We start from the raw sequence: 22,133 nt of genomic DNA on the forward strand, positions 1-22,133 counted from the left end.
AAAGAGATCAACTGTTTAAAACAGATAGAGATCTGATAACTGATTGAGAGAACATCACAAATGAGTGTTCTTCACAGTCAATGAGTATTTGACAAAAAGTTCAATAATATAAGTGATGTTATCTGCTATAAGACTCACTAAGTTGTCTGCAGAAATCTTCAATAGAAGAGAGTTAATTACTTAAGAATCTTTGCACCTGTTGTCTCTGCATTCATCTCACAAGCTCTTATAACAATCTTAGCATTCTGAGGATGATATGTTCTGCAGATTGATATAATGACTGTCTTTTTGAACACTTAACTATCTGCTGATGAATAGATATATATGAATCAACTCACAGAATTCTGTGAAGACTGTGATGATCTTGTGTGTGAGTTGATGCAGAGACTCTAAAGTCTTAAGTAAGCAGCACTCTTATAATATGAGAAGCTGTGAAAGATGCTATTACACTCAGACTTTCATATCAGTCTCTATAATACTGAACTATTTATTCATAATAAAAGACAGGTCTATATAATTATCTATGTAAATGATATCTGTCTCTACAGCCTGAAAATTGAAGATCTGAACTGAGTCAAAGCTGAAATTGCTGCTAATTATGAGATCAAGAATGTAGAGAATTTCAACTGCTATCTTGAAATAAAGATTGATAGAGATTCAACTTCATTAATATTATCTCAATTTCTCTTTATAAGAAATCTTCTGAAGAAGTTCTCAATAAATGACTGTTATTCTACATTTACTTCTATGAAGAAGAATGTCAATTTCATAAATGATAATAAGAAACTGATTGTATACACAGCAGAATTTATTCTACAGTTCTATCAATTCAGTATTGAATCTCTGCAATATCTAATATTCAATACATGTTCTGATATGAGCTTCATTGCAGAATTTCTTGAACAATTCAGCTCTCAGTCTACATTAAAGAACTGAGCTGCATACAAGTGTACACTTCAATATCTACAGAGTTCAATCAATGAGAGTATAACCTATCACAGAGGTGCTGAAATTGAATCTGTAGCATACACAGATGCTGATTGAGCCGGTAGAGATTCAGAATTCTGTTCAATCACCAGTTATATCATCTACATGACAGGTGGCCTCATTGCATGACAGAGCTGCTGGTAAACAGAGGTCTTCAAGTCATTAACAAAGGCCGAATATATTGTATTCTCTCAGGTTGCATATGAGCTTGTCTGTCTCTGAGAGCTTCTAGAAGACACTGAATTCATCTCATTCTGCCTCAACAATCTGAATGCTGATGATTACCTCATTTCCATCACAGTCAATGATCTGGCTTATATAATTCATGCTGATAATAAGTCTGCCATAGAGCTATTCTCTTCCAAAGCAATTCCACACTGCTTGAAGCATATAGAGGTCTGTTTCCACATTCTTCGAGATCTTGTCTGTAAGAATGAGATATCTATCTGATATGTTCCATCTGCGGAGAATGCGGCAGATGAGCTTACTAAATCACTTGAAATGTTGAAATATACATATTGGAAGAAGATTATGAAGATGAAGAGATAGTGGAATAAAAAATGATGTATATTATAACTGGTTTTTCATTACTTCATATTTTCCAGTCATTTTTTATATCTGTACTTGATTTAAAGGCGAATTTTATATATAGCATTGTGTATAGTTACTCTGATGAGTGGAGATGTCAGATCATGTGATCTGGCTTACTAATTCTTTCATTATATAACTTTTCACAAAGCTAGTAACCTTTCAATCACACAAGCTTTACATCTTTCACAGATACATAGTAACTCTTTTATATATTTCAGTAGAAGAAAAACAAATCACTGACTTCTTTAATAAGAAGTCAGTATCTAGCTATTCTATATAAATAATAAGTGAATACTCTTCTCTTATTTCATAAGTAAGAATAGTCAGAGTGATATCTCAGTAGTATTTTATTATTAAGAAAGAGTAATCTACTAATCTTGTATAAAAGTAAGATTCTTATATCTATCAATCAGATCTTTCTATGATATATCTGAATAATATTATAGAGTGATTGAAAATCAGTTCAGATAAGATAAAATTATACATATAAAAGTAATAAGCTATGTGAAACTATAACAGAGTCTTGATATAGTTAGAAGTATAATAATATTCTCTTCTTTAAGAGTATAGTCTCTATACTCTTAAAATTACTAAATTAGAAATTATCTTTGTTATATAGCAACAGTTGTCAACTGATTGATAGTGTGTGTGCTATATATAATATAAAGAAATAGATGAGTTTTTCTGCTGACTGTGTAGATCTTTCTTTACTCATCTTCATTTAAATCAAGTATATAATAAGTGAGTTTCTTATATATTAATTTAAGATGAAGAAAACATAGTTAATAAGTGACTTATAGATCTCTCATCATATTTCATTCTATATATAAAATTCTCTACAAAAGTAATGTGTTTTTTAGAGACAAAGCTAACAATAGTAACAGGATTTTTTGAATAGATTCTTCTCTCTGTAAAATATTTTTCTTTCTTCTCTCTCAATTGTAACAGTGAGTGTATGAGAGTATTATTCTTGAAGAATAATAAAGAACTTATTCTGACATTTTCTAGTGAATAAACATCTTCATGATGTGGCTGCGGCCTTCATGACTGTCAAGAAAGCCAGATTGAAGGTAGAGACAGTGATATCAATGAGCTGTGAGAGCACTGCTCTTATTATTACATCTTCTTCTTCTTCTGCATCTCTTACAGCCGCGGCAGTAGTAGCTGCATCTTGCAGTGAGATGTTATTTCTTCTGTCAGCTGATTTGTCTGTATTCAGTTCATTCTCTGCCTCTCTTACTACTGTTGCAATGCTGTCTCTCTTCTCAATCAACACAGTGATGTATAACCTCATGTGATCATTTGAAGAGAACTTCAGAGAGAGCTTGATTCTGAAAACAGTGACTCTGAGAAGTTCAATCTATAGTTTCTCTCTCACAGCATATCTGAGCTCTGCTTGACATACTGCTGAGTTGAGTTCATAAAGTTCTGCAGTTTCTTTGTCTTCTCTCTGTGAGAAGGCTTCAGTGCAGTCTCTGACTAACACTGTTACTTATCTACACTGCACTAAACAGCTGAAGAAGAAGAGGATTTTATATATCTACTTCTTCTCTTACTTCTGTTATTTTTATTATATCTGTAATAATGACTTCTATCTCTCTGTAAGTATTATCTACTCTATAAGAAAGTATCATATCAGCTCTGATAAGAAGCTCAGATGCTTAAGCAGTACAGAGTAAGAGTCTCAGAGCTTTAAGTATTGATAGATTCTATTAAGACTGAGAAGATTCTTCTTACTTCTCTGTAAAAGAAGATGAAAGTATGAGTCACTGAGATGAAAAAACACCTCAGAATGACTGATCTTAAAAAGAGATTAGTCAGTACTACTGTTAAAAGTATCATAGAGATTAATTACTGATTAAAGAGAATCTTACTTCAGTTAAAACAGATAACTGAGATACTTTATAAGTTGATAAGTTGATTATTATTATTATTATTATTATTATTATTATTATTCTTCAATTATAGATGTATGCAGTCAGAGACTATGATATCTATTTGAGAATCTTTAGTTCTCAGGGTTTTTTCTATATCTATAGAGTCAACTATTATACACTTATCGATTTCAGATATGTAAAATCAGAAAATTCCAGCTCAGAATACAAAAACTGTTTACAAATTACAGTATTTCAACACCTATTAATACATTGAAATCATTTGAAAATATCATGACAAAGGAAAAGAGAACATAGTCTTAAAGATAGACACATTAAATAGATAGATAAAAAAGAACAGAAAGAAACAAGCACAGTAAAGAGAGACTATAACAAAATAAAATTATTAAAAGATAGTGTATAGCTGTTTTAACAGACTATATCTAATCAATTTTCATCTCTTCATATTCAGATACTTCGGAGTTGAGTCATTTTCTTATAGCTGCTTAAGTTTCTGATAGAAAGTTTATTAAGTATTTAAATTCTATCTCAGTTGAGAATAAGAACCTTATATTTAATTAATTTAAATCATACTTCTTCTTTAATCTGACTCTGAGATTATTGTATAATGCTCAATGCATTATAATATACTTAGAATTCTCATTTATATTGCAGAATGAGCACTCTGTTGAATCAAATCTATCATCAAATCTTTTGTATATAGGATTTGAAATACCCATGTCCTAGTTTTAGCTGAATTATAAATGAGAATATTTTCTTTTTACATTTAATTGAACAAGATTTTCACTTTGATTTTATCTCAAATCTTGAATAATGTATGCTCTTCTTTTGTTTCTGTCAGCTTTCATTTTACTTATTTAAACAAGATTCTTTTATCTTTCTCTTTATGAAAGATCAGGACACTGTTTTTTAAATAGATCTGCTTAATTCTGAACTCTTTTTTACAGCTGAATCAGTCAATTCATTGTCATGAATATTCATATGAGCAGGAACTCAATACAGATGAATTATCAGTTTAGATATTCTTCTCTTTCAAATCTTTAAAACAGAGTTTAAAATCAGATCAAGATTCATTTAATCATTATAAATCTGACTATTTCTAAGTCTTTTTAAAGTAGCTTGACTATCAGAGAATATTCATGTCTCTTTCAAACTATTTTCTCTTTTATAAGATTTTATTTTAATGAGTTTGAAAGCTTTCACTATTATAAATAGTTCAGCATCAAAGCCTTCAGATTCACAGTCTAAATTTTAGAAATCTGAGATAAAATTGATATTATCTTCAGTATAAGCAATATCTGCACCTAATCTATTCAAATTCTTATTTTTTAAGTCATCAGAGTAAATCAGAATAGAATCTTTTATATTAATTATAGAGATCTTTTTCAAATACTGTTCATATTCTCTCTCTTTAGATAGTTCACTTATTTACAAGTCTATGAGAGATTTCAGCTTTTCTCTTCAGAGAGATATCTTCTCATGATCAATTTTCTCAACATTTAATGAAGAAAATTGATTCTTAATAAGTGAACATAGTCTATACAGTTGAGAGAGTATTTTCTTTAAAGCATTATTCTCATTTCAATCAAGAAATCTATTTCAATTCAGTTCATTTCCTGAGTTAACTGATGAAAATGAAGAAGAGACTCTTTCTCTAATTATATGATTTAAGCTCATCTTTATAACTCTCAGAGCATAGTTCATACAGGCTTTTTCAAATTGAATAGTAGGAGATGGAATTGAGGCTTCAATTTTCATTGCTTTAATAGAAGATGATTTGAATACTCTCAGAATTCTTCTCAAAGCTCTGTTTTATAGACTTTGAAACAGTTCAGTGAAGTTATCTTGATTATTTCATTAAACTTGAACTTCATAATCAGCTACTGATGTAATACAGGCTATGTATAACTGTCTCATAGCCTGAAAAGATAGACCTCTCTCAGTATTTGATAGTCTGATTATACTATTCAGTAGTCTCTCTGTCTTGATGATTTTTTGTTGAATATGATATTTAAAATTCATCTTGAAGTTTAACCATACTCCTAGTCATTTGACATTCAAACTGGGTTTAATCTCTTTATTCAGAAGAGTTAGACTTAGTTCTTCCTTATTAAATCTAGAAAAAAAGTGAATTAACTCAGTTTTATTCATATCAAATTGAATTAGATTGATATCTGCTCTAACAAAGATTTTCTTTGCTGCTTTCTCAATTACTTCTAAATTCTCTTTGATTGTCTTTGAACTGTAGAGTAGATCAATATCATCTACATGACTTAAAGATCTCACTATTTTCATCTCTCTATTCTTGAATAAATATGCAGTATATATTGCAAATAAATCAGATAAGATTGAAGATTCTTGTGATACTTCTATTTTTATCTCAGTTTTATCTTGTTTTCTTTCATCAAAGAATAGTTGTATAATTCTTTTAGACATGAAATAATCAACTCATTTTATTAGAAAAAGTGACAGTTTTAACATCTTCAAAGTTTGAATCATCTTAGACTTTGAAACATGATCAAATATATCTTTTATATCAATAAAAACTGCAGTTGAGACCAGGTCTTCATGCTTTGCTACTTGAATATTATGAATAACTGAGAGAACAGTGTCAATTGCAGAACATTGTTTTCTATCTTTCATTTATTCATTAAATAGAAGAGAATCACTAATAGAGCTTATAAAAGATAATCTAGTAGCTAATATCTTTTCTAGAACTTTTCTCAAACAGTTCAACAGAGATATTACTCTATATAACTTAGAAACTGAAGCTTTTCTATTAGATTTTATAAGAATTACTTCAGTAGCTTCTCTTCAGCATTCAGAATGATAATCATTTTTTAAGAGATTGAAAAAGAGCTCAAAATATTCATTCTTCAAGTAGAAATATGTGTTTTAAATAATTAAATGATTAATTGAATCAGACCCTGCAGCAGTTTTAATTGAACTTAAGAATATTACTGACTCTAGTTCATCACCTGTAAGCTCAGATCATTCCCAGTTATTTTCATCAATATATTCATGAAATGACATATTCTTCTATTCTAAATGTAATGAGTTTTGAAAGAGAATTCTTATAAAAGCTTGACATTTTTCCTCAAAAGAGTTTGCTGTATACAATTCATTCTGAAATTCATATTCTAAGATTGAAAGCTTTGCTACACTTCTTGTTTTAGTATAGTTAAAGACTTTAAAAACTTCTTTTTCTTATACTTCTTTAAGAAATTTGTTTCAGTAATCTGTTTTGACTTTTTTAATATCTGAAAAATATTCATTTTGCATAGCTTTGAACTCTTTATCAGATATTAAGTTATTCTTTCACTCTCTTTTAGCAGTGACTAATTGCTTTCTTTTAGAAGTGATATTCTTATTTCATCAAGATTTGAAAAACTCAGAAGACTTTTTCTTTGAAATATTTTCTTCAATACTTGTTAGAAGAATAGATGTAATCAGCTTTGCTCTATTCTCAAGCATTTCATTTGAAATATCTTGACTTTGATTTCAATAAAGCTCACTCTATCTTTCAGATTTCAGCTGTTTTACTCTTTCTTCAACTACTTTTCAATCAGCTTTTTCAAAGTTATACTGATTAGAGAGAAGAGAATTTTCACTTCTTTGTTTTTCACTCAGTTCAATATCAAATTGAATGATCTCATGATCTGATTCTGAGGTTTCATTTAAATCAATAAATCAGTTTATAAGTCTTTTTTCAATTAGATTTTGTAATATGAAAGTTAGATCTATAATAGATTTTTATTTCATGTCTTTTCTAAAGAATGTTTATTAATCAGACTTGTTAACTAAATCTATTGAATGTTCAAAAGTTCATTCAATCAGTTTATCTGCTCTTACTGCTCTTGTGCACTCTGAGTTCTATCAGAGATAATGTGCATTGAAGTCTTCTGTAATTATAGAGTTTTTTAAGAAAGTTATATTCAAAAATCCTCTATTAATTGTTCAGGTATTGTTGTTTTCTTTCAGTAACTTTTCATTATAGATATTTATAAGTTGAATAGTATCAAACTCATTCTCTTTATCTATAATATCACTCACTAGAATGTCAGAGTCAGATATGATATCAAATCTCAAATTAAATTAATATCTTAATCTTTTTCTCTCATAGATCACTACTCTTGATTTTATCTCAGATTTTTCAGAAAGAAAGCAGTAATAGCTTAAATGAGAAATGATGTACTTTTGCTCAGTATCAAAGTTTGGTTCTTGAAGAAGTACAAAGTTAACTTTTTATTCAAATGCAATCTGAAGAGAACAATAAATGCAATTTGAGTTTCTATTCACATTATTTTGAATAAATGTGATTTTTGAAGAGTTTTTAAACTTTTTTTATTGTTTTTGTTGTATATTCATTTTCTTGTAGCTGCTTGAGTTTCTGATAGAAAGTCTATTAAGTATTTAATTCCTGTCTCAGTTGAGAATAAGAATCTCATATTTAATTGATTTAGATCATACTTCTCTTTCAATCTGGCTCTGAGACTATTGTATACTGCACAGTGCATTACAATATGCTCAGAATTCTCATTTATATTGCAGAATGAGCATTCTATTGAGTCAAATCTATCATCAAATCTTCATATATAAGATTTGAAATAGCCATGTCCTAGTTTCAGCTGTATTATAGATGAGAATATTTTCTTTTTACATTTAATTGAATAAGATTTCCACTTGGGTTTTATTTCAAATCTTGAATAATGTATACTCTTCTTTTGTTTCTGCCAGCTTTCATTTCACTTGTCTAAACAAGATTCTTTTATTTTTCTCTTTATAAAAGACCAGGACATAATTTTTTGAATAGATCTGCTTAATTCTGCACTCCTTTTTGCAGCTGAATCAGCCAATTCATTGTCATGAATATTCATATGAGCAGAAACTCAGTGCAGATGAATTATCAGCTTTAATATTCTTCTCTTTTGAATTTTTAAAACAGAGTTTAAGATCAGTTCAAGATTCATTTGATCATTATAAATCTGACTATTTCTATGTCTTTTTAAAGCAGCTTGACTATCAGAGAATATTATTATCTCTTTCAAACAATTTCCTCTTTTATAAGATTTTATTTCAATGAGTTTGAAAGCTTTCACTATTATAAATAGTTCAGCATCAAAGACTTTATATTCACAGTCTAGATTTCAGAAATCTGAGATAAAATTGATATTATCTTCAGTATAAGCAATGTCTGTGTCTAATCTATTCAAGTTCTCATTTTTTGAGTCATCTGAATAAATCAGAATAGAGTCTTTTATATTGATTATAGAAATTCTCTTCAAATGCTGTTCATATTCTTTCTCTTTTGATAGTTCACTTATTTGTAAGTTTATAAGAGATTCAAGCTTTTCTCTTCAGAGAGATATCTTCTCATGATCAACTTTTTCAACATTTAAAGAAGAAAATTGATTTTTAATCAGAGAGCATAGTCTGTACAGTTGAGAAGACATTTTCTTTGAAGAATTATTTTCATTTCAATCAAGAAATCTATTCCAATCCAGTTCATTTTCAGAGTTAATTAATGAAAATGAAGAAGAGACTCTTTCTCTGATTATATGATTTAAGCTCATCTTTACAACTCTCAGAGCATAGTTCATACAGATCTTTTCAAATCTAATAGCAGAAGAAGGAATTGAAGCTTCAATTTCCATTGCTTTAATAGAAGATGATTTGAATGCTCTCAGAATTCTTCTCAAGGCTCTGTTTTACAGACTTTGAAAGAGTTCAGTGAAATTCTCTTGATTATTCTATTAAACTTGAACTTCATAATCAGCTACTGATGTAATACAGACTATATATAACTGTCTCATAGCCTGGAAGGATAGACCTCTCTCTGTATTTGATAGTCTGATTATGTTGTTTAATAGTCTTTCTGCCTTGACAGTTCTTTATTGAATGTGATATTTAAAATTCAACTTGAAGTTTAATCATACTTCTAATCATTTGACATTTACACTGGGTTTAATCTCTCTATTTAAAAGAGTTAGAGATAGTTCTTTCTCATTGAATCTAGAAAAAAATGAATTAACTCAGTTTTATTCATATTAAATTGAATTTGATTGATATCTGCTCTAACAAAGATTTCCTTTATCACTTCTTCAATTACTTTCAAATTCTCTTTGATAGTTTTTAAGCTGTAGACTAGATCAATATCATTCATATAACTTGGAGATCACACTATTCTCATATTTCTATTTTTGAATAGATATGCAGTGTATATTGCAAATAAAATGAGTGAGATTGAAGATCCCTGTGATACTTCTATTTTTATCTCAGTCTTGTCTTATTTCATTCCATCAAAGAAGAGTTGTATAATTCTTTTAGATATAAAACAGTTAACTTATTTTATTAGAGAAAGTGACAGTTTTAATATCTTCAATGTCTGAATTAACTTTGACTTTGAAACATGATCAAATGCTTCTTTTATATCAATAAAAACTGCAGTTGAGATCAGACTCTCATGCTTTGCTATTTGAATATCATGAACAACTGAGAGAATAGTGTCAATTGCAGAACACTGTTTTCTATCTCTCATTTATTCACTGAATAAAAGAGAATCATCTATAGAGCTTATAAAAGATAGTCAAGTAGCTATTATCTTTTCTAAAACCTTTCCTAGGCAGTTCAATAGAGATATTACTCTATATGACTTAGAAATTGAAGTTTTTCTATTAGGTTTTGCAAGAATCACTTCAGTGACTTCTCTCCAGCATTCAGAATGATATTCATTTTTCAAGAGATTGAAAAAGAGCTCAAAATATTCATTCTTTAAGTAGAAATATGTATTTTGAATAATTAAGTGATTAATTGAATCAGGACCTGCAGCAGTTTTAACAGAACTTGAGAAGATAGCTGACTCTAATTCATCTGACATGCTATCTTGATATAATGATTGAGAAGTAGTTAATTCTTATACTGTGTTATAATTGATGAATAATGCTTTAATCTTCATAAATCTGAATATACTATTAATATCAGTTCTGACATATACTGATGCAGTAAAATCTAGATTCTTCATAAATTGAACTCAGTGTGTATAGTAATTATAAGCTTGATTCTTGATATGTAAGAAATAGATTCATCTATATCCGATTATATTATCTGTAATCAACATATAATATTTATTACTCTGCTGTGATTCAATAGAGTTATCTATAGACTTACTCAATGTTCATCTGTTATCTATAAGATTGATATGAATTCACTTCATTGAGTGTACAGTCTATGATATAAGAGTGATTAAGTATTTATATATTATACTCACTTTAACACAGATGTTATAAAAGAAATTAATCTTGATATCTTTAATACAGATGTCAGATAGTGAATTCTTTATCAATACTATAATAGCTTCTGTGTGTATATATTTCAGATTAATATACTACTCTGCAAGTATTTTCATAGTTATAGATGATTCTTGATATTAAGATTGATTAATAATGAGATCATTGTCATCAATAGTGATTATGACTTTAGTATAGTTATTATCATATATATATAATTTCACCGTGAAGTAGACTTCTTTAAACTCATGATATATATTAACTTCTGACATTCTTTCAACTATTTTATAAATTGAGTTTTGAGATAATATATATTGCAGTGAAAATCACTTCACTTGATACTTTAATAATGAAATAGAATAGAGTTTTTAAGCTTGAAAGCTTATATTAAAAACTCTGATTCTTCAATCTGACAAATGACAATAGATTGACTATGAGATTAAGAATATAATAAACATTGTGAATAGTGATATTCTCTTCTTCAGATTCTAGAAGAAGATTACTGATCTCTTTGATATAACTGTAATCTTCATTCACTGTATGAATCTTCATATTGTCATTATATATCTTTCACTTAATGAGAGACTGCTTTTCATCTATTATATGAAAACTTACACATGTGTTAAGAAATCAAGATTTGCTTATTATATTAATAGTTACTGAAAAAGCAATTATTATGTTAATAGCTGCAGATTGTGAGATTATAAGATCAGAGAATTTCTTCTTCTTATTATCTTTATTCTTCTTTTTATTCTTCTGCTTGCTGTGTCTGCTGATACTGATATTATTACTATTATTCTTCTCAGATGTAATAATATATTTCTTATTTAACTTATATCAATGTTCAGTAGCAAGTTCTGAATACAGATATTAACAGATATTTTTTCAGTGTTATCTCAAACTGCATATCTCACATTTGAAACTGTGTGTGAATGATGTAGTAAGAGTTATAATAGTTGTATTAACTCACTGAGACTTAGAATGTTCATTCTTAGACTTGCTTGTATAATTTATCAACTATTTTGTGATTCAAAGGTTGCTTAAGCCAGCGTACGATTACAGGCGTACGCCGGCTTCTTATATATTGTAATATTGTATGCTAATTTAATTAGCAGCTGCTATGACCCCTTTACATTTGTATGTGTACACTAGTAGTTTGAAAGCGGCTGTGTTATTATCTGACAGTTGTACATTCTTCTGAATCACATCCTCTCCCATCAGATTCAGTCACACTCATGTAATCATATCATATATTCTAGCTTCATGCAGATTAGCTCATCACTAGCATTTCATGATTGTATAACCTATCTCTGATTCAGCTAGCATTCTGTGTACACTCTCACAAAGAAACTTTCACTATATTACATCACTTATTCACTAACTTTTCTCATTCTTCAATCATCTTCTTCATCATCATCATCATTGAACATCATTATCTCATCTCAGATTTCTATCTCTTCTTCTGTTCAACTCTTTTCATCTGTTCATCTATCACATTGTACATGTTTCTGACAATGATCTCTCATTCTCACAACAAGCATCATTGTAGTACTCATACCAGGCAGTTCATTAGCAGTAAGTGTAACGCATTGTGAAATATATATGATCAGGACTTATTTATCTTCTAATAATTGTCAGAATATATTATCATGAATGACATATCTTCTTCACCTTCTCATACACTCTCTTCATCTCCCCATATGCTCTTGACTGTTTCTCTTCTCAGTGAGTTTCTGATTGTGTTTTCTGGCATGATTTTGCATGGACACAGATACTGATATGTTTGTTTTTATTCATATAGAATCTTCACACATTGACAGATTTACATTCATTAATGATAGTAAACTCAGTGTTGAATCATTGATTAAGAACTTGAAGAACATGATAATGAAGAAATTGTCTGTATCATATGTGACTGAGTCTTCTGTGTCTCTCTCTGCCCCTTCTGCTGCTTCTTTCCCTGCTGCTTTCTCTCAATCTTCTACACTTACTTCTCTGTCTGATTCTCCTGCTCCTGCTACCCCTGTTCCTGTGACCTCTACTCTCACTACTCCTGGTTTTGCTGCCTCTGCCTTTGTTACTAGCTCTCCCCATTTCAAGGAGATGTTGTATAGACTTGATGAACCATGTTTCTCAGTGTGTATACTCTCACTCTTCTTATCAATCTCTAGAACAATTTATTGTACAAAGATAGTATACAACATGACTATCTGAAGCTCAGTCACAGATACTGATTATTACATTTATTTTAAATACTCATGATAAAACAATCATTCATTTATATCAGAGAATCATTTCCTCTTTCAACAGTATTAAGATTATAAGTCTTTTTCTTTTTCATCTTTTCTTTCTAACACTGATTTTTCTGTTCTTAGAAAAAATTATTATGAGTTTTGCTGTGTATAAAGTCATGATATTCACAGATATTAAGAAGCTTTTCATTACTGTAAAGTTCAACATTGCAGAGATATTCACTCTGATGAATTTCTTCAGAATAATAGATTTATATCAGTCTATTCTCTGACATCTGTTATCTGACTTCATAATGCAGGCAAAAGATATCTGTGTTTTCAGAAACAGAAATATGAATGTTATTCTCTTTTACACTTATGAGTGTGAGGCTCATACATCTTATCTGAGATGTCATCATAAGAATAAGCTGTTTGTACACTGTATTCTGCTTTCTGCATTTCTCTGTATCTCTCTCTCTCTTTCTGAGAAGTCTCATGTATGTTGTAATTATGTGTACAACTCTAAGATCAGTGAGTGTTCATTCAGTAACTGTTTTCATCTCTGATTTTATGATTTTCATACACTAATAATGGTTCTTAGTTACTTCAGCATCAGAGATCATTCTGATCAAAGATAATAATATTATCAAGACTACTCTCTTTCACTCTCAAGCTTCTTCTGTTATTTCCTCTCCCTTCTCTGCAGAGAAGGTTGTGCATACATCAGATCATAAGTGTTCAGCACCAGGTGACTTTCATCATCATTCATCTGATTCTGTGCCTTCTTCTTTCATTTCTTCTGCCTTCATTCTTTCTGCCCTGGCTTCTGGTTCTGCAGGTCCCGTGCTCTTCTTCAATTTCTCTACATGTACACATACACATTTCTATATTGACATTTCAGTCAATCTTGCAATAAATGACATTAATGTTGTACACAGAGTGATAGAGAAATCAGAGACATACACAGCATTGTTACAAGAGCAGCTTACAGCCCTTGAATTTCTTACAGATCTTGAGTTTTGAGATTTTCTTTTTTTTAATGTTTTTCAGATGATATGATGTTGAAAATAGATTAAACATGTGATGTATGAAAATGAATGAGATGTGTATGATAACATTTGTCTTTTACAGCTGACTCTTACAGTTAATAATCAATTCATTATTTCTTTTCTTACACTTTTTCTTTATCTGCTAGTCACTACTCTTATGCAATCTCTATATAATACAGTGTTCAGTGACTAGGTTCAGCAGCTTTCATCTTTTGTGATTCTGTCTTATACATTATACTGTCTCTCTTCACTCACTCAGATCACTACAGTGAACAGCTTATTAAAACTAATCTCATCTGATCTCTGAGTGTTCTCAGAGATTGAGATGACTTAGTCTTAGACTGACCGTGTGACCGTGTCTGGGACCAGGACCAGATTTTTTGATAGTCTCATTACCAATTCGACTGATCCCATTACACGGTTTTAACATTAGATAGTAGTCTCATACTGTCCCAGTGGGACTTACTGTCTACTCTTGTCACATTTTCCAAATGAGACCATGATTTTCACTTCTCAATTTAAATTATTTTTATTGCTTTAAATGACTTTAAATCTCATTTGAGTGTTACCAAAAAGCGTTACTTTTTAAAAAATTAAAAATAGTCTAAAAAAAACCTTAAAATGTCTAAAAATAGTAACTTTATATCAAGAATGGGACTAAATGGGACCAAATGGAACCACTTTCTCATTTTTTTCAAGTCATGATCTCATTTTAAAATCTGATATATAGTCACTTTGCATGTTTTTTTGATAGCCAGTCCCAGCGGGATTCACGCCAAGAAATGTATGAGACCAGACCAAATGGGACCAAATGTGAAATTCATAGTCCCGGCGGCCAGTCTACTTAGTCTCACATATTCACAGATGTTTCAGATAGTTTGTTCTCTGTGATCTTCATAATTAAACTGATGTAAACAGTTGAATTCAACTCTGAATTCCTTTTTCTTCTGTGATCTGACTCATGTGCAAGTCTGCTACTTTGAGACTGCTCTTTGCTATGTTATGCCTACTGTCTGCAGTACATTATCATACAACTGGCTATAGTCTCATCACTTATTGAAGTGTAGTGTTCATCTGATTTCTTCATTTCTTCTCATTCTTTTCTTGTAATTATGAAAAGGTCAGAATAAGTGAGATCATCTGATTTGTAAGTGTCTATGATTTCTCTTACCTCGCGAGGCTTTTCAATTGTAAGTCTCTTCTTTTTCAACACTGATAATAGTGCTGTAGATAATTATAATTCACTCAGATCTTGCATCTTTGCTTTCATAAGTCATGAATCATTTATTAAGTTGTATAAGATCTGTCTCTCTGATTCTTTCAATGCATACATTCTCAGAGAATGTGATTTGAGTATTTTATATAACTCAAATCATCTAGGTTGAAACTTCTCAGAACTCTCATTATGTATAAGAACTCATGTTTCTATCTTGAGACTCAATTTCTTAACTAGTGAGTCTTATATTCTTTTCAATTGAATTGCTCAGTTCAGAAGTAACTCATTAGCTTTTGCATGTGTATGACTGATCTCTTTCAATCTTGGTTCTGTGTCTGCAACTGTTGTATTCACAACTACTACTGCTGCATCTGTAACTGCTGTTTTCTCCCTCATCTTTTTCAAAGCATTCTCCGGGATGCACGGATGCAATTCATACAACAGGTAGAATGATGAACACTTGAAGACTGCATGCTGTTGAATCCGCATGATCAGTAGTGCCTGTCTGAGATATTCATCTCATAGTCTCATAGACTTGCTCACTAGATATTTCATCAGCATATTGCTCAAGATTTCATTCAAGTATTTCATCTTTCTGTTTGTCTGTGAATGATATGATATTGTTCTACAATGTCTTGTCTGTAACTGGCTCATGAAATGCCTCACTACTTCTTCTACAAGATATACACCATTATCAGTTAGAATCTCGCGCGGCATTTCATAGTTGATATAGATCTCATCATGTAGAAACTTTGTCATCACCTTCTCTATCATCTCTGAAACTGCTTTTACAACTGACCAGTCAGTAGTGTAATCAATAGCAGTGATTATTCATCAATTTTCATTTGATATCTGTGATAATATGTCTATGAGATTCATCTCTCATCATTCAAACAGTTGTATTATACACTTCATCTGATATTGCACTTTCTCACATTCTAACTCTTTCTTAGATTCTTTCACAACCTGGCAATTCAGGCACTTGTGAGTGTATATCTGAATATCCTCAGCCATGCTTAATCAGTATACTCTTGATTTGAGTACATTCATAAGTTCAGGGCTTTCTAAGTGACTGAATTTCTTGTGCATGTAAGTCATCAAGTCACATTGAAATGAAGATTCTAGATAGAGAGCTTCTGCATATTCTAGATTGTGATAAAGCACAATGTCATTTTTATTTCTCAATTTTCTCAGCTTGAAGTTCAGAAGCATCTCTTCTACTACTCTCATAAGATGCTTGTCATCTGACATCTTGTCATTCTTCAAGTGAGAGATCATAATATTCACTCATTCTGATTTCTTGCATTCTCTCAGTGCATTTAATACAAATATCTCTTGTACCTGATTCACAGAACTCTCACTCATGAAGTCAGGTCTGCAACTGATTGTATCAGACATTACAGCATCTGATTCCTTTCAGTATTGAATATGAAGATTATACACTTGAAACTCTGGGATTCAATGTACTAAGCATTTGAAAGATTTTGTTGTTAATTATAGATAGATGAGACTTTCATGATCTGTGATCACTGTTATCATATACCTGTTGTTAATATATCTATCTCATAACATCAGCATGTGCTTGATCACTAGCAATTCCTTTTCATATACTGAATAATTGAGCTCAGTGCTTGATAGTTTTCTATCATTATATATTATCAGATGCAGCTTGCTGTTCTTACTCATCAGTAGAAGAGTGTCTTCAATAGCTCATTCAGATGCATTCATCTCAATATAGAAAGTTTTATCACAATCTGATTAAATAAGCACTGAGAATGTTGTTATATATTCTCTCAGTGTGAGAAAAGCCTCTTCACACACAGCATTTCAGATGATTGAACAAAACTTCTTCTTTTACAGATTTGCATTCATTTCTCTTAAGAGATCTGAGAGTGATGCAGATATTCATACAAAATTCTTGATAAACCTGCAGTAGTATGAGATCAACTCAAGAAACTGTTATATATAATGTACATTTCTCAGCTGCGGTCAATTCACTATAACATTCAATTTCTTCAGAATGAGGTATATACAGTCATCACTTACTACATGTTCTATGAACTTCAACTCTTCTATTTCAAACACATACTTGATTGATTTGATGTAGAGCTTATACTCTGTCAGAGTTATAAGCACTTCATTGAGATGCTTCAGATATTCATTATATGAGTTTGAAAAGACTAGAATGTCATTGAGATATATAAGACATGAGATTTCATTCTGTTTATGAAGAATTGTATTCATCATTATTTAAAAGATAATAGATGCATTTATCAGACTGAAAAATATTATCAGGAATTCAAACTTCTCTCATTGTATATTAAACACAGTTCACAGAACTGATAGTTCATCTACACAGATCTGCCAGTATTCTGAGAGAAGATTGATCTTTGATAGATATCAGGTGTTTCTGACTGTATTCAACTGTTGTTGAATCTATGACAGTGAATATTCATTCTTGATTGTAAGCTTGTTAAGTGCTTAATAATTGATACACATTCATCACTTCTCATTCACCTTTTTCATGAATAGAACTGGAAAGCCTTACACACTTGATAAGAATCATATAAGATCATATTCTAGAAGGTCAGTGATCTGACACTTCTGTTCTTTAAAATGTGTTTGTGACAGAGAGTATGTATTCTGATTGACTGGTTTTGTATTCTCTGTGTCAATCTCATGTACAAATCCTCATTTCAGCAGTAATTTCAGTGAAAGATCTGTTCAGAAGACCTTTTCATACTTCTTCAGAAGCTTTTTCATATGCTTATTCTTCTGCATATTCTTTATCTTGATTTTCTTCACTTCTGAGTTCTGTATAATATACAGAATGCTTTCAGATGAGATCTTGCAAATTGTTCTCTTTGCTTATTAATGTATAAGCAGATTTAATTCTTCTATATCAGAGATGTGAAATGTTCTTCTCATATCAGTTGATAGAATTGTATGAATCATTTTCTTTCTATCAGTCAATTATATATAGCATGTACATCATTAAATCTGCAGATTGAACCTTTGAAATCAATTGAGTCTGAGAATAAGATTATATTTCACATTCTGCAGCTCTCACACTTAAATATAGCAAGATCATTCTCTGAAGTACAAGAGAACTCTTACTCTTGCAGATGATATTAAATATTAGTTATCAGATAATCTTATACATTGAGAATTCTTCACTTAACAGATCTCTTTCAATCTTCAGATTATATAATCATCAATATATTGCATAGAAGCTTCTGTATCTGCTAACACTTTTGCAGCTATCTCTTAATTCTTACTCAAGTGCTCTCTATACATTAACATTTCAGGTCTCAAGGTATTGAGATAAGTGTTCACTTCATCATTCTCACTCATATCTTATTTGAGAGCCTGCTTCTTCTTTGTATTTGTAAAATTCAGAGAATCATCTAACACAGGCATCTCTTTCACTTTGAAGACTTTTCATAGAATATCAGCAAGTGCCTCTGAGCTCACTGATTCTGCTAGTTTTTTGACTCTCTTGCTTCTCTTGACTGTACACACTGAGTGCAATCTTTTGCATCATGATTTTGACATTCACAGTTAAAGCAAGCTCAATGCTCACAATATCAAGATTTTCACTCAGAGGATTTCTTTTTCAGAGAATTCAGTACTTTAGTAATAGTATTCAGATCTAGATTCATCATATCTGAGTGTGTGACTTGTGTCATAGAAGTTTGATTACTCATTCTTCACTGAGATATACTCAATTACAGTATTTTCTGTTGCAATTGACTCACTTGTTTCTGTACAATGAGAATATTATATACTTTCTTCATCATGTCTGACTGTGAGATTAAGCATTTTCATTTCACTCTTAACTTGAATGTAAGATCATGAATGAAGATCTGTAAATAGAAAGATGTTAAAAGCTCTTCATTCAACATGAGATAGTATAAGCTGAAGTGTGTGAAGTATAATATGAGATTACTCACTTATCTACACTCAGTGAAGTGTTCATAATACTTGTCTCACACATTTACTTTCTCAAAGTTATGTAAGATTCATTTGAAAAACTCATTTCATGTTTATAAGAATGAATATCATTCTGAGTCTGTGAGATTTATCTTTTTATCAGTCATTTATAATGACTTCACTTTTCTGTGTAGAAATGTGACAGATCTTAAGACTTGTTGAAATTTCATTGACTGTCTGTCTGTGAGTTTATATTCAATCTGATAATATAATTGCATCTGACTTAGTCAGCTGATTACAGCATCATTTTTTCAGTCATTATTAAAGCTTAATGACTTCAGCAGATCTTCTGACTTAATGTATTTCATGCTCAGATTCTCATTCTGCACAGCAGTCTCTGATAATGTATACACTTCTGAAGAGATTGTGAATAATCATGATAAGATCTTCAGATTCAGTGTAGTTATCTATCTGTGTAAATATTTGATCTTCTGCTGCAGATCTAAGATCTGATTTTCTCTATTCTTATTAATAATAATGATTGTGTTGATGAAGCTCTTCATAGTGAATACTTAATCTGCAGTAAATGTCAATTGTTGTTTGACTTCTGTCTCAGCCTGTCACTGCATATACAAGGTCTTGATCTTATTTAGAATTCTTATACACATACAGAGCTTTGATTCTGATTCAGTGATTTCAGTTACTTTTCTTATCACTTCAAGTAAACTCTCTGAGAGGTTCTGCATATCTTTTAGTTCAGGTAGCAGAGAAGGGTGTTGTTTGTATCAGCTAGAGAAGGTATTCATTTCAGTGATTTCTGATTGATTGTACAATGTCTATTATTATATCATTATATAATTTCTGTTATTATCATATAACTTCAGTGATAGTCACCTCTCTCTTTTTATCCTTCTTTTGAGTAGAGAGTGAACTTCTTTGAATCTGGTTCACTGCTCTTATTCTCTTTTTCACATCTCATTCATTTACATACATGGTATTTGTCTGAGTGTGAAGTTTTCTCTTAACAAGTGAAGCAGCATCAATTGAATACTCTTTCACTCACTGCTCTTCATACACTATCTTTTTAAGGCATTCTAGAACCACACTGACATGATAACTATAAATCACTTTATAGATGAAATTATCACACTCTGAAGAAGCCTGCACTTCTCACCAGTTTTTAGACATACTATCAGATGTGATTCAAAGATTGCTTAAGCCAGTGTATGATTACAGGCGTATGCTGGCTTCTTATATATTGTAATATTGTACACTAATTTAATTAGCAGCCGCTATGGCCTCTTTACATTCATACGCATACACTAGTAGTTCGGAAGCGGCCGCGTTATTATCCGACAGTCATACGTTCTTCCGAACCACAATTTCATAAGATTATTAATATTGATATTATGTATAGAGTTCTGATCAGATATGTAGAAATCATCTAAATGTATATTGATAAAAGACTTTTAATACTTCTTCAGATCAATAAGAAAGAGATTATAATAGAAGTCTTCTAAGTTATTTATTAATTTCTTATAATATATAACTAGATAATGAAATCTTCTCTGAAATATTAGATAATTATTATCTCTGATATATAAGATGATTAATTCTTTTATAATATTCATATATTTCTCTGTAAGTGAGACAGTATATTTAACTTCAATTCTTTCTTATAGTATAGCTGTATTATCTGGCTCAAGAGTTTCAATAATTGTATATACAGACTCTAATAAGAACTGTAACATACAGTAATACAGTGCTTTGATATAAATACTTCATTTTTCAGCATTTAATATATCTTGACTGATATCTTCTGAGCAGACTTGTTAATTTTTTATAAGAATATCAGATTTACTAATAACTTCAGTATCTGTAAGAATTTCTATACATCAGATCTTATAGTTATTATTATTAAATGTAATTACAGCTTTAATATTTATAGCTTTTTAAACATTCTTTTAATATTTATAAATCTCAGATTTGAAATCATCTGCTATAGAGACAGCTACTTAATACATACTTATTCTATCACAGAATATTATTAGATTATTAAATATTATTGATATTATACTATCTGAACTCATTCTAGATATAGTACTTATATATCACACTTCTGTATATATTGCTTATGAGCTTGAAGTATTATCATTCAATTCATGATTTACTTTACTATTTATAGATAAGTTTATAATCTCTTCTATAACTTCTATATATTATATAGTATCTATTTTCTCTGATTCTTTATTAATAGATATCTAAGTGTGAGAATATAAATGTAAAGTTCTTCTTCTATCACTCTGTAACATAGATATATCACTCATAAGTCAAAGAAGAGTTGAATAAAGAAATTAAAAAAAAAATATATTATATTATACTGTAGAGTTCTGTTATTTCAATTAGAAGTTAAACAGATACACTTGAAACATGCAATGTAAATATAATAAAAGAATTCTTCTATTCAGAGTGAACACATTCAATACTTATACAGGTGTAGACTGGTCACTGAGACTATGAATTTCACATTTGATCTCATTTGATCTGATCTTATACATTTCTTGATATGAATTCTGCTGAGACTGACTATTAAAAAAACAGATAAAGTGACTATATATCAGACCTTAAAATGAAACCATGACTTGAAAAAAATAAGAAAGTGATCTTATTTGATCTCATTTAGTCTCATTCTTGACATAAAGTTACTATTTTTAGACATTTTAAGGTTTTTTTTAGACTATTTTTAATTTTTTAAAAAGTAACACTTTTTGATAATACTCAAATAAGATTTAAAGTCATTTAAAGCAATAAAAATAATTTAAATTGAGAAGTGAAAATCATAGTCTCATTTGAAAAATGTGATAAGAGTAGATAGTAAGTTTCACTGAAACAGTATGAGATCACTATCTAATGTTAAAATCATGTAATGAGATCAGTTAAATTGA

General features: G+C 30.1%; 1 protein-coding gene across 1 annotated transcript; it reads right to left on the reverse strand.

Moving 5' to 3' along the window:
* Positions 1-2,599: 2,599 nt before the first annotated feature.
* BDCG_16577 (uncharacterized protein) lies at positions 2,600-2,872 on the reverse strand (the record flags this gene model as incomplete). Its single annotated transcript, XM_045425792.1, has 1 exon — positions 2,600-2,872. The coding sequence occupies one exon, from the start codon at positions 2,870-2,872 to the stop codon at positions 2,600-2,602; it is 273 nt and encodes a 90-aa protein (XP_045280037.1).
* Positions 2,873-22,133: the final 19,261 nt, after the last annotated feature.

This window comes from Blastomyces dermatitidis (genome assembly GCF_000003525.1).
Source record: "Blastomyces dermatitidis ER-3 genomic scaffold supercont1.2, whole genome shotgun sequence".
Classification (NCBI taxonomy): domain Eukaryota; kingdom Fungi; phylum Ascomycota; class Eurotiomycetes; order Onygenales; family Ajellomycetaceae; genus Blastomyces; species Blastomyces dermatitidis.